Source organism: Artemia sp. Qi Xiang Cuo, chromosome 10 (genome assembly GCF_049724085.1).
Source record: "Artemia sp. Qi Xiang Cuo chromosome 10, ASM4972408v1, whole genome shotgun sequence".
NCBI lineage: Eukaryota > Metazoa > Arthropoda > Branchiopoda > Anostraca > Artemiidae > Artemia > Artemia sp. Qi Xiang Cuo.
Genome location: NC_142803.1, coordinates 43,586,108 through 43,605,490, shown reverse-complemented (window position 1 = coordinate 43,605,490; position 19,383 = coordinate 43,586,108). Strand labels below are relative to the sequence as shown.

Sequence of the window (19,383 nt, the reverse complement as noted above, 5' to 3'; positions counted from 1 at the left end):
GTGGGTGATACCTGTCAAAGGTGATGGAAGTAATTATGAAGTTTGCTGTTACGGAACTGACGAAATTAAAATAGTAACGTCCGAGAATATATAGGCTTACGCGGAGAAATATGAAGAAGCGCTGAGAGATGGCAGAAAAAATGTTCAGAGAGCGATAAGGCTGTGTACGGAGGACTCTGAAGGTTTAGCCGGTGATTTATCTGAGTCGGTTAACTTGATGCAGTCAGAAATTGTTAACCTTCGTGACGGCATACAGGATGAAATTCGTAGGAGAGTGGAAGAACAGTGCAGTAGATTAGGGAGTTCTCCGGTGACACAGATTAAGTCAGATTTTCTTGATACTGTTACGCAAGTTGTCTATGAGGCGATCGATCTGTAATTCAAGGGTAAATTTGAACTGATTGAGAAATCACTCTGTGATTAGCGAGCAAAAATTGCTCGAACCGGCGCAAAGTTCCAAACGCTTGAAACTAAGCTGGATGATATAAGCCAGTCGTCTCTCCTTACTCGGTTCATTGTATCGGAAATCTATTCTTCCATACGTTATTTGCCACTCTTTGGAGAGAAAGTATTGGCTCATCTTAACAGTGAAATCGGACTCAATCTTGATAAATTCGTTGTCAAGGGTGCAAGGCGTTTGGGAGGTGCCTCGGAAATAAAAACTCCGATTGAACTCACATTTTTTACTGAGGCATCTGCAGTTGAGATCCTGCGCAATCGCAAGAATTTGAAAGGTACTCGAATCTATGTAAATGAGGCTCTAACCAGGGAAAGGCAAGAAATCTACAAGCTTGCGCGCAATAAGTTTGAATTGAAAAATGTATGGACTTTACGAGGTGTTGTTTATGTCAAGTGCGGTTCGCAAACCATTCCGTGTAAAACGATTTCCGACGTAGTTCAGATTCGCAATGTGTCATATGAACCTGTCGTCTAAACTAAGAAGCAGTGAATTTTTCTTTTCTTTTTTTGTTTTATGGATTGTTTTCAGTGTTTTCTTGATTCTCGTTTGATATTAGATGTTATTCTAAATTCAACTACCGGAAGTGATAAAGATATGCCTTATGTAAATAATCTACCTGAATGTGATTATTCTTCAGGCGAGTTTCTATCGGATAAAACAAAAAGTTGTGATTTTCCGATCAGATCGTTACATGTAAATGCCCAGGGACTACAAAGTGCATTCAATGAACTGAAGCTTTTGCTTGCATCTAGTCCTATAGACATTGTTGGAGTTTACGAAACTTTTCTGTCTGCTAATACACCCCTTACAATGTTAGATCTGCCCGGGATGAAGTGAATTTCGCGTACAAGGTGTCAGAATGCGAGAGGAGGTCAGATGCTGTATATTCGTGATGACTGGTCTTTTAGTATTCTCAGTGATTTGTCTGTATTTGATGAAGGGTTATGTGAGACTATTTTTGTTGAAGTTGTACCTTTGGGCTGTAACCCATTTATTTTCGGGTCTGTTTATCGATCTCCGTCAGGTAACCCAAAAAGATTTTTTGAAGTTTTTGAACCGCTGTTGAAAAATCTGGAAGGGTTGAAAAAACCGGTTATTATTTCGGGTGATTTTAATTTTGATCTTTTGAATCTTGATGTTGGAATGTGTTCTAATTTTCTTCCAAGTATTTCTCTGCCGACAAGAGTTACAGCTAACACCGCTACATTATTAGATAATATATTTTTCTCTCATGTTTTATTTGATGCTGAAAAATCATCAGTAATTTTGTCTGATATGTCAGATCATTTTCCGGTGAGTGTTCTTTTAAATTTAAATAATAGTAATAAACAACATCGAGATTCAACAATGGATAATTCAAAAAAGCGATATACATGGATTGATTGTAAAGTTCTACGTCAGTTAATTGGTGACCATGCTTGGAGTTCGGTTTATTGCTCAGATGACGCAAATGCTGCGTTTTCAGATTTTATTGATCAAATGATGCGACTGCGGGATCGGGCTTCTTCAACACGAGTTTCGCATGGAAAGTTTGCGCAGAAATTTGACCCATGGATTACTGAAGGTATTTTGGCATCGTTAAAACATAAAAATAGAAAATTTAAGAATTATTTTAAATTACAGACACCTGAGTCGTTTGAATAAATCAGAGTTTATAGGAATAATCTAAATTCAATTATCAGACATGAGAAGAGAAAATATTATAAAGAGAAATTTTTTGAGTATAAATCGGATATGAGAAAAACATGGCAATTGATAAATGAAAAGATACGTCCTCATAGTCGTAAAAATAATAGTGTTAATTGCCTTGTTTTAAATGGAGAAAATGTTCCAGAGCCCAATGAAATTTTAAATGCTCTTGGAGATTATTTCAGTAATATTGGTTCTAGACTTGCATTGACTATGAATATGCAACTGAATTCCCCCTCTGTTCCAGTTAATGAGCAACATGCGGAAAATTCGTTTTCTTTTTCTGAGATTAAGCCTCATGAGATTGAAAAAGTTATTCTGAAGCTTAAACGGAGTTTTTCTAAGGACGAATTTGGATTTTCGGCTCAAACCGTAAAGCAAATACCGTCAAGCATTTCACCTTTGTTGGCACAGATTTTTAATCTATCACTTATGCATGGGGTTTTTCCTGAGCTTTTAAAAAAAGGAAATGTTATAGCATTACCTAAAGCTGGGAGTTCAACTGACCCTTCAGACTATAGAGGCATTTCTCTACTTTCGGTTTTCAGCAAAATTTTGGAAAAACTTGCAAATAGTCAATTACAAAAATATTTATTTGACAGTAAGATTTTACACACGTCTCAATATGAATTATAAAAGGAAAGTCAACTGAACTGGCAATTCATGAGCTTTTACTAATTATTAATGATTCACTAGATGATGGTCAACACGCGTTGGCGATTTTTCTTGATGTCGCAAAGGCGTTTGACACCGTAAATCATTCGTTGCTTCTTTTTAAACTAAAGTCTTATGGGTTTTCAACACAAGCTGTTCTAATTTTTTTCATCTTACCTTTTTGGGAGACGACTAGATTGTGTTGATAAATCTCGTGATCTCCGTTCCGAAACTTTTCCAATTAATTACGGAGTGCCTCAGGGCTCTGTCCTTGGGCCTATTCTATTTATTCTTTTTATAAATGATTTGCCAGAAGTTTTGCCTCTTTGTAAAATTATAATGTTTGCTGATGATGTAGTAATTTTTGCTTCTCACCGGGACCTATCAGTTCTTTTCCAGAACCTCGAAAGTACGTTACTAACTGTATCTGATTGGTATTCAAGGAATTTCCTAGCTCTTAATGAAAACAAATGCCAGTATATGTTATTTTCGCGAACTGGATCAGTAGTGTCAGATACCTTCTCCCTTCTTTTGAATGGTCTTGAATTAAGACGGGTAGATCAGTTCAAATATCTTGGGATTATTTTAGATGAAAATTTGTCGTTTCATAAATATGTAAAAACACTGTCGTTAAAAATTTCCCGAAATGTTGGCATGCTAACTCGTCTTTGTCACTTTTTTCCTAAAGCTATTCTAAAATATATTTTTTATTATTTCGTGCACCCATATTTTCTCTATTGCATTTTGGTTTGGGCATCTACCTTTCCGTCTGTTATCAAATCTCTCCAAATACTTCAGAATAAAGCAATGAGGATTCTTTTTAATGTTGATTGCAGAACTTCAGTTAGACACCTATATGGGACTTCAGGAATTTTCTATTTGGACCAACTTCATTTAATTTCTATCTCTAGTATTTGTCATGATTACCAATATAATAATTTACCTGTAAATTTCTCTGGCATTTTTTCAACTAATTCTCAATTTCATAATTATCCTACTACGCATCATTCAAATTTTTCATGCAATATTCGCCTGACATCAAGAGCAGGATTCAGCATCCATCACATTGGCCCAAAAATCTGGAACTCAATTCCTGCATCAGTTCGAGAATGCAGCAACAAGCGACATTTTCTAAGACTGGTGAAGAAATATCTTATGACATGCTAAGCATTTTGTTCAGTAGGGTTTTCTTTTTTGTTGTTGTAAAATTTAGTTAGAAAATGGCTGTGTATTTTCGTTGGCAATATTTTCAGTGCTAAAGTATGCCACCAGGCATGTGCGCTGTTTTGTGACATTCATTTATGTACGTATTATAAATAAAAATATTCTACTCTACTCTACTCTTCTACTAACTACTCTTATAGATGGTCACATGTTTTCTTTTTTAATGACACATTTTTTAGCTTTTAAGCAGTTTTTTTCCATTGATTTTATGAAATTTACGTCTAATGTATGAATCGAAAATGAGACCCATTATTTCCTATGGTAAAAGAACAAAATGCTACTCGACTGAGCTAATAAGCTATTGATGAAACTATATTCTTACACTCTCAGCCAAATACACTCTAAGCCAATAAATATGTTGTTTCTGGGACGCTGACCAACTGGTGTTAAGCATCAGTACATAGTAACAAGTTATTTGCGCAATCGATTTCTCAATTGGATATATGGTAAATGCAATCAGTGATTTGTTTCCAGACGTTTTTTTTGGCATCTTCCTGAAAGTATGCGCACCATGGGGAATTGATATACTTGCTGGACAGACATATTATTTTGATGGTTAATGAAACTTGTTTCAATCTCCAAAAATTGTAATTATGACAACCGGCCAGATATCGTTTTTGTATTGTAATGTTCCTGTAACACCAGTTGGTCAGGGTCCCGGAAACAATATTTTCATTGCCTTAGAATGCACTCCTAAGAATATAATTTTATCAATAGATTATTAGCTCAGTCGAGTAACGTTTTGTTTTTTTACCATAGGAAATAATGGGTCTCAGGCAGGGGCGTTCCGAGGCTCATTTATTGAGATGGGGGTGATCTTCGTAAATTTTACCGAATCGCTACCTGATTTATGTCGAACTTTCGGCAGAAATCAAGAATTTCGCCCGATTTTGCAAATATCTCTGCCGAAATTAAAAATTTTACCGAATGCCAAAAAATTTGGGGAGGGGGCGCCCCTCAACAGCACAACGACGTCAACGACAGGTGTATGGAGATGAACCTTCGCACACCTGTCTTTAAATCACGGTATGTGAAGCATTTCCTTGTATTATACCGCAAAATAGCTTGAAAGTTCGGCTACCACCTGAAAATGAACATCGGACGTATAATGTTGAGTGAAAGCACTAAACGCTCCCCATAAAACTTCTATAGAGCTTTTAAAAAATGATAGCAATGGCAGTTAACTCCGCGGCACGATAATTTTAGGACTCCAAAACCCTGTAAAGAACGAACTATTATTTTAATGCGAACATCTCGTGATTTTTTGACATCATGGGTGTCAGGGCACGCGTTCCAGTACCAGGAAAAGGGCGAGTCCTCATATACATTTCCTATCATTTTGTGTCCTTTGTTAGTATGTATAAGCCTGCTGCGTACCAGTACCCTGGACCAAGGGAAGCTTGGTCTCCTGATATTAAGTATCAACAGTGATAGCAATGACGGCTACTTCACCAGCACGAAAATATTATAACTCCTGTGAAGAATGAACAACTAAACCACTTATTTTAATGGGAATCTCGCATGATGTCATGAAATCGTGTTTACCAGTACCAAAAATCGAGTGAATCTTCATCAGTATTTCTTATCATTGTGTTTCCTTTCCTAGTATATAAACTGTCGTGTATCAGTACCAGGCACCGAGCGAAGCTCGTTCTTTTCGGTACTTATTTTAACTCATTAATTTAAAATTTTAATTTATTTTAAATCGTTACGGCCCCAGGAAGAGTAATAGGCCCTACCAGTGCAAGTCAGAGACATTTTCTTCAGTCTAAACGAAGCACTTAAGCCAGCTTAGAGCCAGACAGTTTTCCCGTCTGAAGTACCTTTAAAAGGCATTTTTTTTCTTTTTGTTAAATTTTATTTAAATAGCATTGAGTCAAACTCCAAGATAGATCAACGAAAAATTAAGGTAGACACAACTCTCTACTACAAATAAGCAAGCATTTTTTTCTAAAACCTTTATCTTACTCTGCTATGACAACTGAGCTTCTAGACCCCAAAAATGCAAAAGAAGAGTTTGAAATATAAAATAAATACATTCCGATATTTTATACCATATATTGTACCGGTATTTTGGGATATATGCAGAACACTACATAATCCGTTCTTTTCTTCAATTTTTTTTATTATTTGTCTTACTTTCCCTTTGGCTGCTCAATTTAAACGTACAGGAAAGTTTTCGGTGGGTAATTGTCCGAAGGGGGAGTTCTATTCGTGGTATTTTCCAGGGGAGAATTATTCTTGGTGGAGAATTGTCCGAGGGAAATTGTCAGAGGAGGGGGGAGGGGATCAGCCAGACACCAGATATTAATCGTAGCCTCAATAGAGGGTAAGTCAAACTTGCAAAGATTGGGATGTTTAGGGAGGGGTGAGTGGCTCTTCTAATATATAATGATGTTATCAGTTTTAGCCTCACTTTTCACTTTCATTTGAAAATTTCCAATTTAATCGCTTCATAAATTCATAATAATATGTCTCAGTCTAAGGGTTTCACAAGTTCTTAGTTATAACCACCAATTTTTTACCTCTGATGTGACGAAGATAGCTGTTTCTTGTTAGTGGGATCTCATGAAGTTGAAAAAATTACCGTAGATTCCATTAAAATACACGTCGAAGTTTTTGATAGATCTGCCGTACAAAATGTTTGTTCTCCTTATTCCAAATTCAATCTAGGTATTATTGAACTCATGAGTCTTATCATTTTATTAAAAGAAATCTGTATATTTTAGTTGTTAGTTTCCTTTTGTAGGTGACAGCAAGAGCCCGTCTGGTGATTGGAGATTTGCCAAGTCAACCCGATTCTCCAGATGTCTCCTGCTATTCTGATACAGAGGTACTTCTCAAATGGAAAGTCCCAAAAGATGATGGAAACTCTCCGATTCTCTGCTATAATTTACAGTATAGAGGAACTGGTAAGAATATTATCATGACACTTGCCAGCCTACTGAGAAGGGTATCATTTCATTTTCAGACTCATTATTTCTTTCAAGTGCGGTGTTTTTTTTTATCCACGTCTTTAGGCAAATAATTTTCCCTTAAACGCACAAGCCACCACGAACAAGTTGCATTTATTCATATAAGTTTCGATGTTGCAGGATTAGAAAAGATTTTTTAATTTCAGAGATTATGACAGAAGTGTAGCATCCCCACCAGAAATAGGAAAAAGTTCATATGTTATATACATATTTGTAATGTCATAATACGGTTACTAAAAGACGATTTTCTATAATTGCTATCCCTCTCTCTCTCTGAAAAGTGAGTTGGATCTCCCCCAAAAGAATTTTTTCTGGTTGGGCTGATGAATACACGGCTTGATAAACATATTTCTTTTTGAGAAATGAAAAGTGTAACAAAATAAGTGTAAAGGCAAGACGTTTAGTGTTTTTATTCATAATTAAGGAATAAATCAAAATTGAAATATAAATTCTTAATACAGAAATTCAGCTACATTACTTTACATAACTACAATGAGGTATATGATCTACGTACCATAATAGGTAGTACAATAGACTTAAGTGGGTATGCAACCTCCGTAGAAGTTAGTCATGGTCAAAACCAACGTTTAGGCATTATACTCTAAAGCAGGAATGGGCGACCTTTTTTGGCTGCAGGTCAAAATCAACCAAAATGTGAATACTAAAGGGACGTTGGGGCCAGAGTATACAAAGAAAAAAGATGAGACTAAAAAACTTTAAGATTGAAAAACAAAGATTAGAAACACAAAAAGTAAAAAAGAGTAAAACCTTTAAAATGTGCAGTTTAACCATCCTACCCCTCGTCCAGCCCCGTATACGTATGCCTCGCTTAAAATACATGTCAACCCATCAAAAGCTTTTAATCAATAGCTTTAAATTTCCTGTACATGTGGCTGGCCCCCAGCCCCCCATTGCACTTCCTGGCTGAAGGGCCAAGAAACGGAGATCAGCACCGCGGACTTGGACCTTAAGGGCCTAGTTCCGTCATACTTACTTTTACTTTTTACATGTGGGGACTAACTACTTATTTTCTATATCTGAAGATTACTCGATTCGGGGCTACAACAGGCACATACGTCCATTTTCTTCTCTTATTTAGTATTTTCTCCAATGCAATTTGGTTCTTTTTTAGAAAATTTTGCATTGAAAAATTTTCCTTTTTTTCCTCAAAATTTTTCTCCTGTGTAAGGACATGTACTACAAATATGACTTGTAAAGACTTACATTTTTCTTGTCGGTTTCTTGCGTCTTGTCTTCTCCAATTTCTTATTCCGCTTGCTGGTGGGTCTTCTGCATCAAATGTTATAATTATTGACAGTTATCTTTTCAATTATGACAATTATCTCAATTATTATAGCTCTTAATGTATATAAAAAAAAAATATATATACGGTGTGTTTTAATATATTTTACAATTTAGAATGTTGGACATGGTGATAAAAAAAAACACAAGAATTTTTTAAAGCTATGCCTGTTTTTACAGGCGAGACGGAATGGCGCGATGTTGCCAATAACATTGACCATGAGTTCTATTTGGTTCGCGAATTGAAGGCTCTTCATCCCTACATTTTTAGAATATCAGCTCGCAACGCATTTGGCTGGTCCGAAAAAAGTATACCAAGTGAAACGGTGACGACAAGAGAAACAGGCGCACCACCGGTAAGCTTCTATTTTGGTACCCAAATCTTAAGCCATATCCAAAAGTTGAACGTGTTTTCTGGAAGCCGATTAGCATTATCTGATTTTTGTTTTGTTTTTATTAGCCCAGAAATCTGAACCCACTAGATTTTAATTAAATTTAAGCTTCAATCTTCATGACCATAACTTTCCTTCAGACGTGTATATCATATGGCGTGACAAAAATACATTAAAATTAAGCTTTTTAACTTGCAAATTTTTTTTTCTTTGTGTATTTACAGTTTATATTTGGTTTATTTGCGTTTACTTTTTCTTTTCATGTGTTTTTTAGCGTATATTCGTAGTTGCTTTGTTCTGCACAATTCTCTTTTGCAGGTTCAATTGCTGAATAAAAAATTCATCCATTCAACATTTAATAAACCAAGAACTTTTGTATTTATAGCACTGTAAAAAAAAATGGATTTCCAACAAATTTTTTGCTGGAAAAGAAAGCTGATAAAAGTGAATGTGGTAATTATCAAGGCATTAGTCTGGTCTCTGTAGGTAGAAAATGACTTAGTAATATGATACTTTTTAGACTAAGGGATGCTGTAGACAAAGTTATAGGAGAAGAACAGTGCGGTTTTAGAAAGGGTAGAGGATGTGTCGAGCAAAATTTCACTCTTAGGTTAGTAATTGAGAATTGCCTAGGTTGTCAAACACCTTTGGGCCTTAGTTTTATAGATTATGAACAAGCGTCCGATTATGTTGATAGAAGAGCTTTAGTAAAGGTTTTATCCTTGTATGGTATACCAAACAAATACACTAATGCGGTTAGTGCTATGTACGAGAATAAAACTGCTGCGGTTAAGGTAGGAAATGAGGTTAGCAGCTGGTTTTGTATTAAATCAGCAGTTAAGCAGAGTTATAAAATAAAAGTTCAAAATAGGCATACAATTCTTTTAAAAAGACAGTGTATAGAAATTAACAAAAAATATCAGATATTTCGGTCACATATACAGAGACCGCCATCAGTAGTAAAACTCTTTTTTTCTTTTTTTTTTGAATAAAACAAAAGTCACTTACACTAACCTTTTTTTATATAAGATTTTCCAGGCTACTGACGGTGACCAGGATGACGGTCACTGTATATGTGACCGAAATATCTGGTATTTTTTGTGAATTTCTATATACTGTCTATTAAAAAGGATTTTATCCCTTTTTGGAACTTTTATTTTATCGTCATGGAAAGGCAGTGTGGTCTCCAAAATTATCTAAGCAGGGTTGTGTTCTATTCCCCTTTATATGGATTATTTTGATGGACTTTGTCTTAAGGAGCACAGGAAAGGCAATGGGAGACCACGGAAACAAATGGGGAGGTAAAAGTCTCCTGGACTTAGATTCTGCTGATGATTTAAGTATTCTAGATGAAAATGTGAGCAAAATGAATGAACTTGTAGAGGTTTTTCGAGTTCAGGGTGCTAGAATCGGTTTGAAAATTAATGTTAAGAAGATTAAGTCACTAAGGCTAGGAATAAGTGAAGATGAAAAGGTGACGTTGGGTAATAAAAGATTGATCAGGTGGGCAGCTTCACTTACCTTGGTAGTATTATTGGTAAAGATGGTGGGAGCAGTGAAGATGTTAAAAGTAGAATAGCCAAGGCTCAGGGTGTCTTTTCACAGTTAAAAAAAAAGTTGAAAGAATAGGAAGATAAGTCTGCAAACCTATATTAGAATATTAGAAGATACAGTGATGACAGTGGTCAAATATGGCTCTGAAGCATGGGCGCTCCGAAAAGCGGATGAAGATTTGCTAGATGTTTTCCAGAGAAATCGCTTAAGAATTGTTCTGGGTACCCGGCTGACTGACCGTATTTTAAAAAATAGGCTGTACGAAAAATGTGGTTCAATACCGCTCTCTAGGGCTATAATGAAAGAAAGGTTGAGGTGGCTAGAGCACGTTGTGCGGATGAAGGATGATAGATTGCCGAAGATTGTTCTTTTCAGCCAACCGTTTAGGGCTAAACGGAAAGCAGGTCGTCCTCGTTTGGAGTGGGAGGACATCATGAAGAAAGATTTAAAGGAAATGGGAATTTCGTGGAAGGGTGTAAAAAGGCAGGCTTTGAATAGATTGGAATGGAGGAGGAGTATGCGTAGCTGTGTTGGCCTCAGGTGCCTTGGTGCTGCGGTGAGTTGTTTGTAGTAGTAGTAGTAAATATATTTTTACTTTGAAATGAGTTGAATTTATATACTTCACAGGATAAAATCAGAGTCCTTTCTAGGTCCTTAAGAGCAGAAGTCTGTGTTTTTTTTTGTCGGAAGAAAGATATGGATCCGTGTTCTTTTTTCCCAGGGATGATCGTATCGAGCCAATCGTCCTAGAAGATCGGGAAAGAGCTCTTTCGAACAGAAATAAAATATTCTAGTGTTGTTTTGAAATGACTATAAGGATTGAAGGATGACTATCTCCCTTTCACGCGTCTTTTTCCCGAAGAAATCCTATGAAAATTTTCAGATAGCCATTTGATTCAAAGGGTCCTATCAATGCTTTAGTTACGAAATTTGCCGTAATTTGCAATTTGGCCAAAAGTTATGGATTTTGCCCGTTGTTCGCATATTGTATTTGTCATTGGGGAATATACGGCAATTTTCGGTGGGATAGGGATTTTCCGCGTGAAGAATTTTACGTGGGGAGGAAAGTTGCCCAGTCAAATTTCCCCTGGGAAATTTTTACAGGGGGAAGGGGAGCGAAGTTTATTTCCTGGCGTGATTTGAAAAAGGTCAGAAATAAAACTATTTTGTTCATTTGAAAGTAAGGAGCAACGTTAAAACTTAAAACTAACAGAAATTATTCTGTATGAGAGAGCGGCTGCCCCTTTCTCCATCCTCGCTGTTTGCGCTAAAATTTACCGTTTTGTCAAAATTCTATAAGAAAGACCCCAAAAACGCAAGGGTTGTTGAATCTGAATGAGAATTATTCTCGAAGAATTTTAAGACTTAGTGTAAAGAGCACGGGATGAGGAACTGGCAGCCCCTCATATATGAACTAATTCCTGTTCGTTTCAGGTCTTAACAATACTCCATTCTTTCAATAACATTTACAAATAACATTGGTCTTTAATTTAATGAAAATTGACTTTTAGAATGAGCCCTGTATTTCAATAGAGAAGACATTAAGTTTTTTTTACCTGAAATATGAACAAAAAGTATTAGGAAGTAATTAGAAACGCCTTTTCTACAAAAATACTTGTTTTATGCATGTGAATTTGGAATGCTTTTTTATACCATTATTATTATAAGGACTATAATGAAATTTCATCACATCTTGGATTAAAAAAAAACAAACTGTCTTAACATTTTAATCATAACAATGACGCAAATTTTATATGTTGTTTTTATTAAAACTTCAAACATTTTTACACGTTATATTTGAATTTTAAATATATTTCGCTTCTTTTCTTTTTGCTGACATTTTTGTTTCCTTGCAGTCTTTTTCATTGTTAATCTTCGGTTTAAGTAGAAAAATTAGAACAATAGTGTTAAAGTTTACTATAAGCTCTATACAATTTGTATGCTATTCATGACCAAACTTGACAGTTATGACGGTGAAAAAATCGAATATAATTGTAACACTGGAATGGCTTAAGACTATTAAAAACAAACAGAATGGTAGATACTTTGTATCAATAATTACGGTCCATTTTTAGTACCGAAAAACAAAGACGGTGAAAAAAACGTCTGAAAATGCTTCTAATATCATAGAAAACAAAAATGTAACGAAATATAACCGATAGGGTTGATCCTCCACCAGGGGCGAATCTTCAGCATTTTTATTGGGGGGGGGGCAAGAGGGGCTCATATCCGGATATTCAAAGGGCATGGAATGTATAATAATTTTTTATTCACATTATTGGGGGGGCAACTGCCCCCCTTGCCACCCCCAAACGACGCCCCTGTCCTCCACTCCCCTAAAAAGCATATAAAGGCACTCTTGGAAAAACAGTGATAAAAAACAACCTAGTTTAATTTTTAAGCCACCCTCCACAGGGAGAATCTTATCATCGCTGCTCCCCTAAGCGTTGGAGATGTGTGTACATATGTACGAGTAATAGCGGTACTGGATCTTTTCAGGTACAAATCACTCGTGCAATGAAGTACCTTCAGCAGTTAACGGAGTCTGGAAACACTGTTGAAACTGATCAAGGAAAGTCAATTGGTTTGGATTACAGTGCCGAAACTAATCCAGCTGAGTTGCACGGCAATCCTCCTACTGAAGACTATAGTTTTATTGCTGAAATAGCAAGGTATGTTGTATTACATATCGTCATGTCTAAAACAGAAGGATATTCCACAGATTTTACAATGTTAGTTGTGTAACAGTTACAGTGCACAACAATGGGTCTCTTCTTAATAGAGGGTTCTTAGAGGATTTGACTAGAGGATTCTTGGAACTATATTAGGTGGCCGTTTTACTAGAAGTAATGAAACATTTTCGGTTCCAACGATGATGGGTCTCCCCAACTCCTCCACAAGGGTGAGTAAAGAATAAAGACCCACTATAGGATTCATCGGAGCTCTGCAATTTTCGAGTTTCCCATTTCTGTATTTTGCAATTAGAGTAGCCACTTGCAGAATTGCCTTTGGGATGAAGTCATGCTAAAGGATTCTTATTAGGAAGACCCACTAATGAAATAGGAAGGGCTAAGATACAATCATTGGTAAAGATACAGAAAGTCAACAATCAGATAGAAAAGAATGGAAAGATCCTCTATTCGATGATTTTACATTAAATTAAGACTGAATCTGAAGCTTAGCCTATTGGATGAAGACCCACTAAATTACATTTATTTATATGATTTTTTTTCATTTCTTACGGGAAAGGATTTCCAATATTAAAATATTTAAAGAAATCAAATTCGCTCTCCACAAAATGTGTATTAATCATGAATAAATATTTTGATAAAAGATTTATGATTTGCTTATTTTCAAAACGACCAATCCCAATATAATTACTTACGTTATGACCAGTTTTTGTTTTTTTCAATTTTCATGTGTTCAAATAAAACCTATCTTTTTTCTTTTCTTTTTTTACAGGGGCCGCTTTAGTTTCATCGCAAAATGCGTGCGTAAATCAACAGACACCATTTATACAGCAAAAGCCCTGTCAAGAAATGATGAGGACGCAGCGAAAGCAGAGGTAGAAAAAATGAGAACTTTGCGACACGAGAGAGTTGCCACCCTAATTGAAGCATATACCATGTCTTCACACTACATTATGATTTTGGAAAAATTGCAGGTATGAGGAATATAATATATTATTAGACATAGCCTACTCGGCTACTCAATAGGTTTTTGCGGATAATCAATTAGGAATAACAATGACAGTAATATGTAAATACAATATTAGACAGAAACTTTTGAAATATGCTACTGATATCTATATTTGTTAGAATATTGTATAAACAGTTTTTTAACAGAGCAAATGATATAATCATTGCGTAGCCTTGGTAGTTGGTAGACTGAGTTTCTCTAATCTAAAGAGGGAATGGGGAGTAGATGTGTGATCAATTTGGTTTTTTTATAGGAGGCTGTTAAATTATATCACCGTTTAAAAACACTATCACTGGTTTAATATAAATTATTTATATTGCTAGCGTTAAGAGGTAGCTGATGACGTTTTTTTAATTGGTAATAAATTTCAGGAACTCTTTTTTAAACTTTTACTTGTTCGTAAGCTTACCTTTACTGTTACTAAATATGAAAAGCAGGTTTTTAAAAGGTAGTAAAGAATTAAGAATGAAGAATGAAGGTAGAAACTCAAATAGATAAAACGTTATCTTATATACGAGGGGGGCATCCCTTTAACCCACCTGGTCTTTACAGTATTGTTCTAGAATGCATTTTTGAAGCATTAGGAGTGGAGTCAAAGTTCTGCAAAAAAAAGAGGTGCTTAAGGGTGGCGCCACCTACTCGTTAATTTCTGCTCATTTTAAGTCTTAATGTGGCTCTTAACTGTCAATAAACAAAAAGAAAGCAATTTTTTTCAACTGAAAGTAAGGAGCAACATCAAAACTTTAAACGAACAGAAATTATTACGTATATAAGGGGGATCGTTCCCTCCACAATGCCTCGCTCTTTACACTATAGTTTTTCTTTAGAACAGCTAAAAAAATGTATTATTGTAATTAAACGGCCCTTGTGTTTCAGGAGTCGTTCTTAAAGAATTGGGAAAAAAAGTCAAACTGTAGCGTAAAGTGCGAGGTATTGAGGAGGGGGAAACCCCCCTTATATACGTAATAAAATATCAAATATATTTTGTTTAATAAAGAGGAACTCTAAACTAAAAAATACAGGTTTTTTCATTTTACAGAGAGATTTTCAGCTCCAAACCCGGGAAGGACCAGGGTTCCTTAGAAGGAGCCGTATAATCTCACCCATTCTATCCTAAAAATAAAAAAATATACTAAGGTAAACAAATATAATGAGTAAAACATAATCGAAAGGAATAAGAACATAATAACAGCTGTAGATGCAATGTAATAACATTTAAAAGATATAAGCAAAAAGAGCTAATACCAAATCCTAATTTTTCAATCAAGACGTTATGAAAAAGATAGTCGAGGAGGACGGTTGCTCCGAAAGCCCCTTGAAATGGAGCAGTGAGGAAGGACCCTCGCAGGTCTAGAAAAGTCAGGATTGTGTTTCCCAAAATGTCAATCTGTCCGTATGCCCCTGATGAATTATAAAAATCTTGAAGAAGATAAAAAAAGTAAGCAAATTAAAGGTTAAAATTAAAAAAAAGCGAAAAGTTAAAAGTTGAAATTACAAAAAAACATGAACACTAAAACTCGAAAAAATAAAATTTAAACACCAATTTTTGAAAAAAAATTCAAACACTAATTTTCGAAAAAAAAACTAAAACTCGAAAAAACGGAAAAATCGACTGTTAAAATTATGAAATCACAGACAATAAGCAGGTAAAACTTAATAAACGGAAAAACAAAATGTTAAAGAGTTGATAAATGGTAAAATACAAGCAAAGAAGCGCGAATTAAAGAAAATCGAACAGCATGATTGGTCTCAAACCCTGGAAGGGTCAGGCCCTCAAAGACGTTGACATTGAGGCTTCCCCGTATACTCCGAAAATAAATAATAAAAAGTCTGATATAAGAAATTAGAAAAAAGGAGATAGGATATATTGTCCAAAAACCCACTGAAAAAGAGTGAGGAGAAGGGAGCCCGTCGGTCTAGAAAAGTCAGGGCTGTGAGTCCCAAAAATGCCAATCTGACATAAATGTCCCCGACGGATTTAAAATTTGGAGTTACAAAAAAAAGACGCTGTTAAAACTCGAATACAAGAAAAACGAGTGTTAAAATTATGAAATCACATAAAATATGCAGTTAAAATTTAAGAAACGTAACAAAACGTTAGAAAGCTGACAAATGGTAAAATATAAGCAAAGAATCGTGAATTAACAAACGTTGAATAGGGGCGTGCTCCCAAAACCCAGAAGTGCCAAGGCCCCTAAGACGGAGTCGTTTTATCTTACCCGTTCGATTCAAAAAACAATAAAATATGCTAAGATGAACAAAAAATATAATAAACAAAACATAATCATAAGAAATAAGATCGTAATAACAAAACAAAATTCTTGTCTTTGAAAGGCAGTGTAAGAATATTTTAAAGATATAAGCAAAATGTCCTGAATCAAAGAAAGTTTAAAAGCACGGTCAGCTCCAAACCCTAGAAGGGCCAGGGTCCATAAGACAGAGCACTATAGTCTCACCCGTTCCGTCCAAAAAATAATAGACCTATGATAAGATGAATAAAATGTAATGAACAAAATATGTTCGGAAGAAATTGGGAGTTGTTTGAAAATACTTATCTGCTCTTAGTATGTGTTGACTCTTTAAATTTCTCCTTGAAAAAATTGAAATCGAATCAGGAGCTATTGCCGGAAAATAATAGGCATCGTGCTGCCTAAGTAAAGAACGATGTTGGCACAATGTATTATTATTTTTTTTCCATACCAGGGCACTTCGTATCGAAGGAGTTGTCGTAGAAACTTCGAAAAGGGCTCATTCGATTAGAAATTGGAACGGCTAGTGCCCTTTTTAATAGTCGAAAGTGATTGGAAGGCAACTAACACCCCTTCCACGCCCACTATTCCCCGAAACACATCCAATCAAAATTTTGAGATAGCCATTTCGTTCTGCATATTTGATATTCAGACAGAAATTATGTTTCTGAGGAGGACACTCTCCCATAACCCTCAGGGCAATGGTTTTATATTATTCCCTGGGGGTACATAAGACTGACGTCGGCAAAATGTGTTATTCATTATTTTTTTCCTTTAGACCAGGGCAGGCACGTACGCAGGAATTTGTTTCGGGGGGGGGGTCCCAAATCCTTTAAACCTATTATTCTGTGAGAAACATCAGAAAATTATGGGAAAATGAAAAAAATAGTGAGATTTCGGGGGGGCTGGCCGGGCCCGGCACACACCCCCCCCCTGCGTACGTCCCTGGACCAGGGCACTTCGTATCAAAGAAGTTGTCGTAGAAACTTCGAAAAGGGCTCATTCAATTGGATATTTGAGTGGCTTATGCCATTTTAATAGTCGAAAGTGATTGGAAGGCAACTAACACATCTTCCACGCCCACCATTTCCCGAAACACATCCAATCAACATTTTGAGATAGCCATTTTGTTCAGCGTAGTTGATTTCCAAATAGAAAATATGTTTTTGAGGTGGTCACTCCCCCAAAACCCTCAGGGCAAGGGTTTTAAGTTATGCCCAGACGGAAAATACAATGTTGGCACAATGTATTATTTATTATTGTTTTCCTCTAGACGAGGGCACTTCGTATCGAAGAAGTTGTTGTAGAAACTTCAAAAAGGGCTCATTCAATTGGAAATAAGAGTTGCTTGTGCCATTTTAATAATCGAAAGTGATTGGAAGGCAACTAACACCCCTTCCACGCCCGCCATTTCCCGAAACACATCCAATCCAAATTTTGAGATAGCCATTTTGTTAAGCGTAGTTGATTTCCAGATAGAAATTATGTTTTTGAGGAGGTCACTCCCCCACAACCCTAAGGGCAAGGGTTTTAAGTTATACCCTGGGGGCGTATAAGAACGATGTTGGCACAATGCATTATTCGTTATTTTTTTTCCTTTAGACCAGGGCACTTCGTATCGAAGAAGTTGTCATAGAAACTTCGAAAAAGGCTCATTCAATTGAAAATCGGAGTGGCTTGTGCCGTTTTTAATACTCGAAAGTGATTGGAAGGCAACTAACATACCTTCCACGCCCACCATTTACCGAAACACATCCAATCAAAATTTTGGGATAGCCATTTTTTCAGCGTTGTTGATTTCCAGATAGAAATTATGTTTTTGAGGAGGACACTCCCCCACATTCCTCAGGGCAATGGTTGTTAGTTATGCCCTGGGGGCATATAAGGTTCTTATAGTTAGCGTTGTCGTAGAACCTTCAAAAAAGGCTCATTAGATTTGCTATACACAGAGACATTGACCCTTTTAATAATCGAAACTGATTGGAGTACAACTAACCCACCTACTACGCCCAACATGACACTAAACGTATCCCATCACAATTTTGATACCGCCAGTTTGTCCAACGTAGTTAAAACTTATAGACATTCGTTCTTTGAGGCCGACAGCCCCACCAGGGCTCTTGAAGCAAGGATTGTAAATTTTTCCCCTGGGGAAACAATGTTTTTATAAAACGAGTTGTCGTAGACATTTTAAGAAGAATTTATTCGATTAGAAATCGAAAGGGATAGTGCCCTTTTTAATATTGGAATTTGATTGGAAGTCAACTAACACCCTTCCCACGCCCACCATTTCCCCGAGCACATTCAATCAACATTTTGAGATAGCCATTTTGCCCCAGAAAGTTTAAAGTTCAGGAAATTATACCTTTGAGCAGGACACTCCCCCCACAGTCTTCAGGGCAAGTGTCATAAGTTTTGCCCTGGTGGCATATAAGTTTTTATTAAAATCTTTGTCCTAGAAACTTAAAAAAGGGCTAATTCGATTTGAAATTCAAAGGTCTACTGCCCTTTTTCATACTCGAAAGTGATTTGAGGGCAACGAAACCCCCTCTCACGCCCACTTTTTCCCAAAGCACATCCGATCAAAATTTTTAGATAGCCATTTTGTTCAGCGTAGTTGATTTCCAGATAGAAATTATGTTTCAGGTTTTTAGAGAAAGTGTTGTCGTAGAAACTTCAAAAAAGGCTTATTCGATTGGAAATTCAAAGGGCTTGTGCCCTTTTTAATAGTCGAAAATAATTGGAGGGCAACTAACCCACCTCTCACGCCCAACTTTTCCCCAAACACATCCAATCAAAATTTTAAGATAGCCATACTGTTCAACTTAGTTGAAAGTTCTGGATATTAGGTCTTTGGGGATGGCACGCCCCCTCCCCTACAGCCCTCAGGGCAAGGGTTGTAAGTTATGCCCGGGGGGCATATAAGGTTCTTATAGAACGCGTTGTCGTAGAAACTTCAAAAAGGACTCAATCGATTAGAAATTCGAATGGCTTGTGCCCTTTTTAATAGTCGAAATTGATTGGAGGGATACTAACCCCCCTCCCACGCCCACCATTTCCCCAAAAACATCCAATCAAAATTTTAAGATAGCCATTTTGATCCACGCAGTTTAAAGTTCAGGAAATTATACCTTCGATTAGAACACTCCCCCCAAAGTCTTCAGGGCAAGGGTTATAAGTTACGC

The 19,383-nt window shown here is 36.2% G+C and overlaps 1 protein-coding gene across 1 annotated transcript in view; it reads left to right on the top strand.

Annotated features, from left to right (window-relative positions):
* Positions 1-19,383, top strand: part of Obsc (Obscurin) — a 247,589-nt gene that overhangs the window by 190,050 nt on the left and 38,156 nt on the right. Inside the window, exons 30-33 of the mRNA XM_089096011.1 lie at positions 6,777-6,939; positions 8,485-8,660; positions 12,750-12,922; positions 13,713-13,914. Coding sequence (XP_088952137.1) covers positions 6,777-6,939; positions 8,485-8,660; positions 12,750-12,922; positions 13,713-13,914 — 714 coding nt within the window. The remainder of the gene's footprint in view (positions 1-6,776; positions 6,940-8,484; positions 8,661-12,749; positions 12,923-13,712; positions 13,915-19,383) is intronic.